The sequence below is a fragment of the Cyrtonyx montezumae genome, unplaced genomic scaffold, assembly GCF_038088225.1.
Source record: "Cyrtonyx montezumae isolate F1298 unplaced genomic scaffold, pur_monq_1.0 scaffold_10, whole genome shotgun sequence".
Classification (NCBI taxonomy): domain Eukaryota; kingdom Metazoa; phylum Chordata; class Aves; order Galliformes; family Odontophoridae; genus Cyrtonyx; species Cyrtonyx montezumae.
This window is the reverse complement of record NW_027071826.1, coordinates 26,998,984-27,011,257: the sequence shown is the minus strand read 5'-3', so window position 1 is coordinate 27,011,257 and position 12,274 is coordinate 26,998,984. Positions and strand designations below refer to the sequence as shown.

Here is a 12,274-nt window from a genome sequence, read left to right as displayed (position 1 = left end):
CTGAACTTGTAACAAAGATAGAATGACCCTGAGTCCATAGATGGAAAGATATATATTTAATAGTACATCAGTACACCACATGCTTCCAATCTAGAAGTTTTTTACCCCAAAAACAATTTCAGTGTATCTCACAGAAGGGTTAATAACGTTGTATTAACTGAAAAGTTATTGGAAATTCAGGAAAGTTGTCAATGGCAGGAAGCTAAAGGAGTCCCACTGACAGTTCCTTAGCCAAAAAGGCAGTGGTATTCTCTTATCAAACCTAAAATAATGTTTCAGTAGTAACGATTTGGGGCATTAACAGCAATGACAATGTTGCCACCTGGAATGGGAGGGAAGCCCTTCTGACTGCAGCTAGGTTAAAGGGGAGCACCTCAGCAAAGAATGATAAGTAGCACAGATGGGAACCCCAAAGCTCTCACAGGGGCTTGGCTTAGCAAGCAAAGGAAATGGTTTCTCAAAATCCTTGTTTTAAAATGGAAATATTCTTCTAACATTATGTCTACCTTATACATGCAGTATTCTGTTACTTACTGGTGATTATAATATGAAGCCTTTTAATTAAGAACCACAGCAGTTCACCTTTAACTGCCAATCACTGGGTAATTGGCCCTTTTTTAATAGGCACTCCAGCTCAGGTATGCTAAAGTGACTGTTTCCCAGAATAACTTACTAAAAGTAAGTTATTTTTGGAGCTCATTTATAAGAGAACTTAATTAACTATTCCAGGTCGTTAGGGATACTGCTTTGCAATTTTTAATCCTCTGACAGTTTCCTCCACTAATACTAATTCATTATTATTATTTTCAACTTTCTAGGCAGAAAATGGTGAGAAAGAATCACTGAGCCATCACTGGTTTTCTGTTCAAACTAGCCAGTACTTCTCCAAGGAGACAGGAAGCTTTGGTGAAGTTTCTCGATTCAGCTACTGCAACAGTACAGTAGAATGTCTTAGGGCAACCAGTTTGAGAGATGAATCAAAGTCTTTTGTCCACTGTCATATGGCAAAACATTTTAAAAGCACCAGAGATATTTCATCATGTGGATGAGCCTGAAAAGATTTACCTACTGAATATATTTCAATCTATTTGAAACCAGGACCCTCCTAGGTAAAATGTGATTTGTTTTGCAGCCTCACTTTATTAATTCACTATTGACATATCTCACATGCTGAATGCTTTTTATTTGTGCAAATAATTAGTTATGTATTCACAAAATGGAAGCAAAAATTCTAGTCCCACGAGCAAATGAAGTAGGCTTTGGTCCTGTAGTGTCATATGTAACTTCTAGTTCAAACAGTAAGTCTGACTTTTAAATGGAAATTTGTTTTTTGAAAGCTGTAAAATTGAGTACAACAGAACCATCTGCTGAAAAAGAATCAGCATTGTGTCAGTGTAGACTAGTAATAATGGACTTCTGAGAAAGTAGGAGGCTTCAGAATTATTCTGAATTATTCAGATCTTTCCAGAGTTTCTAACAATGACATTTAGAAGACAGCTTTACAAGTTTTTGAAATTGTTATAAAGTTTTGTGATTAAAAGTATTGATTTATTGCATCTGCATTTTCTAAAGAAGTAGAAAAATTTATGTATTTCTTACATTCCATATATTGTTCTTAAATATAGTAAATAAGCATCCTTTATAAGTTCACAAATACTAGCCGAACTATTCTTTCTTTTGATAACCGAAAGAAAAATACTTTATTCTAGAACAGAAAAGACAGAGGTAATGTATCACAAAATATCCACCCACATTTTTTTTCTTCCAATAAATTAAATACCTTTGCCTTCTTTTACAGTTTCTCAGAGGTGAAGTAATCTACTAGAACATCTATTATACAACATTGCTTGATTGAATTTTTTAATCTCATCTAAAATCTCTGAGTCTCCTAAATTTTCAGTTTTAATTCAGAGCAGGCCTTCATTACCTTTCTGAGAAACAACAACAACAACAAAGCCATTACCATAACCCCTCACAATCCCTGTCCCTTCATCGGAATTTCAGGTCTAAGTAACTGTTCTTCCAATCATTTAATAAGCTATATTAAACAAAAGCGGCTTTCTAAGAAGTATGCATAAAGTCATCATCACAAAACTACAAGGAAATCAAACTGCCTGTAATTCCAAACTAAGTCTGATATTTTGTCTCACAGCTGATGGCTTGTCATGGCCAAAGCGTGATCTGAGGGAATATTTTTTAAAACATGGGATTTTTCATAATTATTCCTATACAGAAAAACTTGTCGTTGTTACCCCACCTGCGCAACCACTTATCAAGTTTCATACTGATTTTCACATCTTTATCATCTGTGTCAAAACCAACAAAATAAATGCCCCCCCAAAAAAACAAGAACAAATAAACAAACAAAAAAGTTATTGTAAACTGGTTCTGTATTTATTTTCACTCATTTATCATTATAATTTCACTAAAAATAAAATACTCTTTTAAAGTAATTTTCTTATTTATTTTCATTTATCTTTTCCTGGGAATTTCAGACACTACAAATCATGAGCAGGCAACTTTTTTCTCAGAGTCTTGCACTGGGCCTTACTTGCACAGGTTGTTGTAAAGTGCATGATATCACATTACACAGTGCTGAGAGGATAGCACATATAATCTCATCAGCTCTGAGGAACAAACCCTTTTATGTTAGTTGTACTGGTTGTGCGACTCAGTTTACATGGAGCCAAGCGTTAGGGCTCCAGCTCATGGCAATGCACAGTCTGTATGCAGCAGTGGTTACTGGCTCTAAGGGAATTAACTGAACCCAGCAGACCAGGGTCTCATACTAAGATGCAGCATGTCCCTGATGACTTCCCATAGCAAAGTCCTACAGAAGAAGCAACAGATCTGCAGCCCCATTCTGAGTGCACAAGCCTGGGGAATGGTGGGCTCTCACGGCACCACACAATACCTAGACGTGGTCCCCCTACCAATGTTGTTATTTGGTGGTGTAACACTTAGGACAGTCGCTATTTCACCTGCCCAACTACCCAGCAGGCTTTTCCTTTGAGTCAGGAAAGAGAAAACCGTGTTTGTATTCAGAGACTATTTTTCTGTGATACTGATTCAGCCTAGAGACCTATAGTCGAGTACGTTGTGTGCGTTAGGGTGGGGATATTAGGGCAGCTGACCCATAAGGAGGATTACACTAGGCTCGTGACCGGCAAAAGCCGAGATCAGCTCCGCAGGTGGACATCTCCCACGTGCGCCTGCAACAGGCAGTCCTTCGCTTCCCACCCGGCCGGGTCCCGGCTGCAACGCGATATAAGGAAGGACCGAGTGAGCGAGCAGCTCCCGGACCATAACGAAGCCGTAGCGAGAGCCGAGCGAGGCGACAGAAGAGCCCAGCTGGCCTAGCGGCAGCAGGCGTCACACCCGCACGTAGGCGCCCTGCGCGCTGCCTTCCTCGGCGCCTCCTCCTGCTCAGCCCCGCTCCGGGCCGGCTCTGGCCGCCGCGCTTCCGGCGCTCTCTTCCGGCCGCAGGAGCGGTCGTTCTCCCGGCCGGGGCCTGGCGGCGGCCCGGCGCGCCTCGCGCTCGTTCAGGCAGTCGGGCGGGCTGCCCCGGGAGGAGGGCCTGCCGCGGGGACGCTGCCGGGCGGCAGCAGCGGCGTGCGCGGCCCGGGGTGGTGGGAAGGTTGGGCTGTGTCCTCGTCGCACGTCTCCTGTTCGGCGTTACCGCCCCGGGGCAGTGCGCGGGATGCGAGTAGTGGCTCTGATCAGGTAACGGCTAGCGAGGTGCTGGCGGCGGAGCTGGGTGTAGCGGGGAGAGGCTGCGGGGCACGGTGCCGCCCCGCGTTCCCTCCCTAGCCCACCCCCCTCCGTGGATGGGAGGGTCCGGCGGGGCAGGGTGAGCAGAGCCACGTGCCGGCCAAAGATGCCGCGCTGCTATTGCTGTGCTGCCGGGAACTGCAAGCATTACCGCTCTGTAAAAGAAAATAAAATGGAAACGTAGTGCAAGACCCTTCCGCTGACGGCTGTCTGTCCCTTATCTCGGTCAGCTCCTGTTTCGTGAGCTGGGCTTTTGCCAAGGTAGCTCAGTTAGGGCAGTTTGGCTCACTTTTAGTTCAGTTTTCAGGGTTATTTTTTGTTTCCCTTCCAAATTCGCGATGATCTTTCAAGATGCACTTCCTAGTTTGCTTTCTGAGAGACGTTTTGTTTTGCTCGTTTAAAAAAAAAAAAAAAAAAAGACTGGAAGACTCTCCACTGAAGTAGCAGTGGTTTGACACAAACCTGGAAGGTGCTTTGTTTGCTACCCGTGTAGTCCTGCTACTTTTTGTCCATTTCCACAGTTGTTATACTGTAAATTATGCTATTTTATTTTTTTTTTAGTTTCAAAAAGAGATTAATGTTATTTTGCTTTTCTAACAAAGGCCATCTAAATTATTTTCTTAAAAAAATAACAATTAGAAGATAGCAAGCTGGGGAACCTGTACTTTGGATGTGAGCAGTGTATTTTTATTTTTGGGTGCACTAACTTTGGTATACCAAAGTTCTAATATATAATGTATTAAGTTATCTGAGGAAATGCCTGATGTCAAGCCCCATTGAAATTATTTGTCCACAACAATTACAAATCATTAATGTACCACCCAAAGTGGAAAAAATGGAGCACCAAATGGCATCTGTACTTCTCAAGATCTCCTTAAATACAGGCAGGGAAAATCAACTTCAGTGCTTTTTTTTTTTTGGGGGTGTTTTAGTGATAAGTTTCTCTCTCCCAGGTTTGTTTATTTTGATATTCTCTAAACAGAGGAATGTGTTAAAAGGCAGGATGAAATAAAATCCTAAAACAGGTTGGTAACACAATTGCTATTTTTATGGGCAATTTACAAGGATGGATTTAGTTTCAGTAATAGTTTTAAGAAGAATTTTAAAGAGACATCAAAGTCGTCTGAAATCTTTGTAACAGAGCTAGCTTCAAAGATCAGAGGAAAAAAGAAGTGTTTGAAAAGTGCTTCTTACTTTTAAAAAGGTCAGGATTATGTATAAAACTACTCCAGCCTCTTTCTTTTTCTTCTAAAATGTTGGCCACACTTAAAGTTGTTAGTCTTGCGTTAAGGTGATATTTATGGTCTAAGCTCTGTATTGTGTTTTGTGCTAAATCACAGACATTATAAAGCCAGTCTTCTACCTGAAGTATATATATATATTTCAAATGTTTAATTCTTGTGGAATTTTCTCACTGTAAATGGTTATGTTTGTTGATACAAAGGTTTTTTTTCTTTCTTTTTCTTTTTTCTTATTTTTTTCCTTCTAGAAGTCTTTTATGGATCTGTGGCTTTATGATTACCTTATATTTTTCTGCTATTTTGTTAGTTTACAGTCCTACCTGTTAACATACCTGGAACACCATCAGGCCTAACCCTGGGCGTGGCCATCATCATTCAGTGTCTTTCAAAAAGTATTTGCCTTAATTGCTCTTGGAGATTTTTTTGTTCTTTCTATTTTGTTCCAAGCTATTAGACATCAGCTGGGCTGGGACTGTGCTGAATCCACCTTCCTCTTCCAGTATTGGCTGTCTGGCCTCGTTGGACTTAACTGTCATGTGTTTTACTGCTAGATTAGAAGGCCTTTTAGATAGGCACCATTTCCTACTGTTCCTTTGGCACAGTTATTTTTTAGGACCATGATAGCAGTAATACAGAAAATAAATAATAATTTAGTAACATGTGATAGAGCAAACACTGTATAAATCTTTGTTAAATGTGGGAAATCTGAATGTAGCCTCATCTTAAAGTGATAACATTTAATACAGTTCATTTATTAAAATGAATTGGACTAAAAGATTTATTCTTGTCTTTTTAAATTTTCATTAGAAACGTTAAAATTGGATCCTGATGAACAGCAAAGGCAAATCTCAACTGTCATTATTTGGCTGAAGTTGTGTTTGGAGTAGAAATCAGTGCTAGTGGGAGGCTTTTACTTTTCAGAATGGAGTCATTCAGAAAGAAAAGAGCCTTTGTCTCATTATGAGTGTCAAGCTGGAAATTTCACTTTATGAAGTGAATGCTAACTACATTTTCAAGCAATCATGTACAGTATTCAGTATTAATGAATACATATCTTAATGCTTTTTTAGCCATATATAGATTAGAAGAAAGTTGTAGGAATGGATGAGAATAATGTCAGATACAGATTGACCCTAAAATTAGAGATATGTTTATCGTATTTATAATACTGAAACATAAGCACATGCTTTATCACAGTCTGTAAAGCACAAAAGGATTCCATGTTATTCCTACAACTTCTTGGAGTTTTTGGGTTGGGAGCAGGGTACCGTGGATAAAAGCCTAAAGTGAGGGGAATAGCTGTATGATTGTATTGCTGTGATACAGTTTCAAGCTTGCATAAAAGAGAATCATAAAAGCTGCCCGTTAGATATGCTGAAGGATTTTGCCCCTAACAGCAGAGAGGTGGTGGTGGCCAGTTGCAACAAGACATGCATGTAACTGCTGTCTGCTCTTCTGTCCTGGTCCCAGGGACCATGAGGCAGGAAACAGTTTCACAGGTGTTCTGCCTCCTGTTCTGGGCTAGTGTTTGCAGTTGTAGTTTGGAGGGTGTGAATCTGAGCACACATTGTTGAAGAGTTTATATCTGCACCAGCCTTAGTTTTGTTGTTAGACTGTAGTGTTTCTTTTGGCAGGGATTGACATCCATGTGAAAAAGATTCAGGTATAGTGAGAGAGCAGGGTTCTTTGGGTAGAAAGAAACCAGATGAGATTAACAGAAGCAAGTGTAGAGTCTTGCACCTAGGGAGAAATAACTGCATGCACCAGTATAGGTTGGGGGTTACCTGCTGGAGAGGAACTCTGAGGAGAGGGACTGGGGTGTCCTGGTGGATGACAGGTTAGTCATGAGCCAGCAGTGTGCCCTGGTGGCCAAGAAGGCCAATGGGATCCTGGGGTGCGTTAAAAAGAATATGGCCAGCAGGTCGAGGGAAGTGATCCTCCCACTCTACTCAACTCTGGTGAGGCCTCACCTGGAGTAGTGTGTCCAGTTCTGGGCTCCATGGTACAAAAAAAAAAAAAAAAAAAAAAAGACAGATCTTCTCAAAAGAGTTCAGCGAAGGGCCACAAAGATGATAAAGGGCCTGGAACACCTCCCTTATGAGGAGAGGCTGAGAGATGTGGGTCTGTTCAACCTTGCAAAAGGATGACTCAGAGGGGATCTGATCCACATCTATAAATATCTAAGGAATGGGAGGCAAAGGGATGAGGCTGGACTCTTCTCAGTGATGTGTGGTGTTAGGACAAAGGGAAATGGCCACAAACTGATGCATAGGAAGTTCCGCACAAGCGTGTGTGGGAACTTCTTCCTAGTGCAGTGACGGAGCAGTGGCACAGCTGCACAGAGAGGTGATGGAGTCTCCTTCTCTGGAGACATTCATGACCTGCCTGGACGCCTACCTGTGCAACCTGGGCTAGGGAGCTGCTTTGGCAGGGGGCTGGACTCAATGATCCCTGGAGATCCCTTCCAACCCCTACGATACTGAGATTCTGTAGTTCTTTAATCACTGGTAACGGAACAAGTTTCATTAGGTAATAGTGTTCCCTCTGTTTGTAGTGCTGTTTCTTGGCCTCAGAGGGGAATATTTTTCCACCTGTTATTCCAGCTTTTTATTTAATCAGCTGTAATTATTGTTATCTGCAATTATCTGTAGTAAAAAATGTCATGTTTCATGCAAAGCCAACTGAACCTACTGCCCGCAACAATTAGAACTTCTGACAATGGGAAGTGCATTTAAACTATTGAAACTTTAGACAATGAATCCCATTAAGTATAAATGTTAATCCAAACATGATAGTTTATATCTAAAAGTACAACTGAAGCTGGTTGTTCTCTGGAACTGATACTGGAGGGTTTGTTTGTTTGTTTCCATGTTACTTAATCATGGGTGTGGAATAATTAGTCTCTGGAGTAAAAGATAGTTCTGAAGGGATTCCAGTTGAAGTAGCTGTACTGCATGGAAGCTCTCAGATGATAAATGAGATAAAGATTAGAGATGGATACATGCTTTATGGCTACTGTGTATAAACAGGAAACATTGTGCTATGGTGAAATCATTTTGTAACCTTCTTTTTATTCAAAAACTTTGTAACCAACTCTGATAATACCATTTAGGTAGCAAGGCAGAAGGGATAAAGTATCCCCAGGGGGGGCTAAAGTTTTCAGCAGTGTTTTCAGTTAGTTGCCATTGTTTGTATTTTTTTTCTTTACAGTGGTGGGAAGGACAGCTGTTATAATATGATGCAGTGTGTTGCTGCTGGGCATCAGGTTGTTGCTCTAGCCAACTTAAGACCTGCTGAAAGCACAGGTATGTAGAAATGCTACATAGGAGTTTCTTGCTTGTTTTAATTAGAAGCAGTATGCTCGCAGCTTTGCCTGGCTTGAGTTCTTTTATGTATTTGTATACAGATTTACATATTGAAGGGCAATCTAGAAATTTCAGGTATAAGGAAGAAAATGATACTGACGCCTACCAAATTTATTTTTCCTTGAAGAGAGGGGGGGGAAAAAAACTAACAAAAAAACCAAGATGAAGGTTGGTAAAGTAAAGGTTTAAACAACTTGAAAAAGAAAAAAAAACAAAAAACCACAAATATTTCTGGTGGTATGGGAAAAGGTTGCATGAGTTCAGTAGCACGAACAGTAAAAGATGGAAGAAGGAAATGATCAAAGAAAATAAATACTGCATTTCTAGAAGTGCGTTAAACTAGCATAAACCATTTTGCAAAGTAAGCAGTTTTGAAGCTGCTTGTTTGTTTTAAACTTCATGTATCTTCCCCCATTATTCCAGCCCAGCATTTGTGAACTGAGTTGTAGAGCTGATCTTAAACAGCAGTTTATCTTGATATGCTTCTTCCTTCCTTTTAGCTTGGACGTGTTTTCTGATAAGTTCCTCACAGGCTAGGCCTAGACTTATTTCTGCAGTAGATAATGGGAGAATCTCAGGTACTCTGTCATCAGTGAACTGAACGTGGGAGTATCTGCTACTTCTGTGTTGGTCTAGAACATAAAACGATGTGTGTTGTTACCCAGCTGGCAGGAGAGTATATAAAATATGTTAAAGTATAAACGTATGTTAACTGTTCAGTCTATCAACAATTAACCTGGTAACTACATGTTTGGAAACTATGCAGAGGAAGTGAAAGAAAACGGGAGCTGACATCACAAATAAATCATGGACAGACCTAGCAAATGTTTGGGAGTACAGGAACAATTTATTTTCTTCATAGCTATGACATAATCATCTATAATCTTATTGAAATAAGTTGTCTTTAAACTAATTTATCCCCATCAGAAATGTAGACTATTGTCATTAAAATCATAAAATGCTGTCTTTAAGTGTGTAGTTGGATATTTTGTGGAAAGTTAATTGAGAAGCTTCAGGCAATGGCAGATTCTATGCCATTCATTTTATTTTATCTTGCACCACTGCTGCCTGGAGAGTCTCAATTAATAAAAAAAACAATGTATTCTGAACAGAATACCACTTTAAAGTCCTTGTCATGTTTTATTAATGTTGGAAAATACTGAGTTTTCTTCTATATCAACCGTTCTAGTTTAGGTTGGTTACTTGTAATTATGTGTCTGGATTTTCCCATTTTGAGCAAATACATGTCTCTTAACTGTTGTATGGCATCAAATGTGACATGATCTAATTGTTACATCACAAATTAGTAATCTTCATCAATATTACAAGCCCTTCTCAAGATGTGCAGAGCTGCTGTGTTTGTGTGTAAATCCAGTATGACAGATTAGCATTAAAGTAGTGAACTGAACTAGTGTTTAACAAATAAGATGGAAATTTCAGCAATATTTTTAACTTGAGTAATTGTCTGAAAGATTTTATATAGAAACAGTTTGAGATTAATTTGTAATATATGATGCTGCATTTTAATTGTTTTATTTCTTCATGTTAGCTACAAACTGTTTGTAAGAAGTTTCAGTTACATTTTTTTCCTGATTAATGAAATAGTAGCAAAGATTTGATCGCATTCTAAGCTTGATTATTAAAATGAGTGAAGGTAGAAAGGACTTGGTACTGTAAGAAACCTTACATTCTTTTTGTATGTTAAGCAATGTCAAAACATTGTAGCAATCTACTTTTATTCCACTTTGGCTCAAATAATCTGTTCTTGTCTCTCAATGACCATGAAAATAATGTAAATCCTGAAAGTTTGAAGACTGTGACAAGCCATTGCTTATTTACGGTGTTGCAGTGCATGCCAAAATTCTTGCACTGAATATGCTGAAATGCACCTGGCTGTGTGCCTCTAAAATATACTCCTATTTGAATTACCATATGAATAAATAAAGAATTGGACTATTCTCGGATATTTGGAAGAATACTACAGGAGAAGCAGACTCCACAATTTCCAAATAGGCAGTATATTATTGACATGTCTGTTGGGTAGAGAAAACAATCTTTTTTTTTTCTTTCCCTGTTTATTGAGGTAATGTCACTAAACATCTGTTTATGCAACAAACAATATTAACATTTAGTTTTTTCAGTGCTTTGAAGTATTATGATTTTCTGTAACTGTTGAACATATGCAGCTAATGAGATTATTTCTTAACTGTGACAGGGCAGACTGATGAATTGGACAGCTATATGTTTCAGACAGTAGGACACCATGCCATTGATCTATATGCTGATGCAATGGATTTGCCACTCTATCGTTGTGTCATAAAGGGTACCAGCATAAGTACTGGGCGAGTTTATACGATATGCCAGGAAGATGAGGTTGAAGACCTTTACCACCTCTTGAAGCTCGTTAAGGTATGCTGAATGAAAAAAATGAAATATTTGAGGACAAATTATATTACTTTGATACGCTTTGATTGTTTAGATAGCTTGATTTGTTTATGAATTTAGGTAAATGATCCACTGAGGAAAGCTTCAAGAAAAGTTTTTGGCGCTCGCACATTTAAAAGTTTAGTGTCCATTCTTTTCTTCCTTACACTGTAAATATATAGTGTAACTTTATTCATTTTATTCCTTTTTCTTCCAGTGTAAGTCAGACTTATATCCACATTTCACACTAAACCCAAATGTTTATACAGTTTCTTGTTTTAAATATGTTATTTAATTACTACAATGAGATATTTGGGGGATTTTGTGCATTTCTCAATGTCTGGATGGTTTCTCTCCATACATTTCCATTTGGTCATGCTTATGCTAAATAAACTGGCATCCATTTGTTTGTTGCAGGTAGTCCACAAAGTGGAAAAGAATGTTTTACAGTTATGGTTCTACTGGTTTTGCTTCTGGTAGCCCTGCAACTATGTGCTATTACATGATAATCATGACTAAATCAGTACAATGTATAGAAAAACGTTTTTTTGTTTCTAAAAATAAATATAAATTGTATTAAAAAATCATAAATAAAAATAAATACACATTTAATTTTATGGATAAAGCTGGTAGACTACTTTCTGAAGCTACAACTGAAGATATTTCTTGTCTTCAGTTCATGTACTGAACATTTTGCAGATCCTTCCTCCTTCATCTTTTTCCACTGAATTGAGATTTATACCTGAGTATTTATTTTTACGTATTTATTATTACCTGTTTATTTATTGATTCAGTGTAAAAAAAAAAAAAAAAAAAAAAACAACAAAAGTTAACTTGTAGATTGTAGACTAAGAGTGTGACTTGAGTGCAGAATGCTTCCTGAACCATGCTGAAATTGGATGTTACGTTTTTCTAGATGTCTTTGACAGGGAAAGTCAAGATCGTGTACCTGCATGGAGTACATGACTTCTCCAGAGGAGAACAGTGCATGTTATCTGTATTGCACTCTTGAGTGTTTCATGGAGGTTTTACATAGAATGTAGTACAGGAATTGAAAGAAATATAGCCCAGCACTTTATATAATTTTTGAACCATGATAGTATTGGGAATTATATGGACTGGTATATACTGTCTCTTAAAGCTGCATGAAAGCAGCTTTCTGCTGCTGTGTAAGATAATAAATTACTGATCAATTTAATTAAAAATGGTCAGATTAATGGCAATTAAGATCATACTTCCTTTTAGATCTTTGCTGTCTTGGGAGAAATGGATGCTTGACATAAATTAATGCTAATGTTAAATCGTGACAACTTCTGCTTTGGAAGTTAATGCATGGTAATTATAACTACAGCTGAAAGGGATGTTATCAAGTTGTCTGGAACCAAATATCTTTCTTTCCTGTACAGAAATATTAATTCCACTGCATGATATTTTAAAGGCACAAAAAATAACAATATATTGCTTTTATGTTTG

At 38.5% G+C, this 12,274-nt stretch overlaps 1 protein-coding gene across 4 annotated transcripts in view; it reads left to right on the top strand.

Moving 5' to 3' along the window:
* The first annotated feature begins 3,393 nt into the window (after window positions 1–3,393).
* The window catches only part of DPH6 (diphthamine biosynthesis 6), a 182,583-nt gene continuing 173,702 nt past the window's right edge, over window positions 3,394–12,274 (top strand). For 2 of the 4 annotated variants that reach the window (XM_065753850.1, XM_065753849.1), the window contains exons 1-3: window positions 3,394–3,723; window positions 8,223–8,317; window positions 10,593–10,786. In XM_065753850.1, coding sequence (XP_065609922.1) covers window positions 3,701–3,723; window positions 8,223–8,317; window positions 10,593–10,786 — 312 coding nt within the window. In that variant the 5' untranslated portion in view covers window positions 3,394–3,700. The remainder of the gene's footprint in view (window positions 3,724–8,222; window positions 8,318–10,592; window positions 10,787–12,274) is intronic. The other 2 variants (XM_065753859.1, XM_065753867.1) reach the window with 1 other exon arrangement.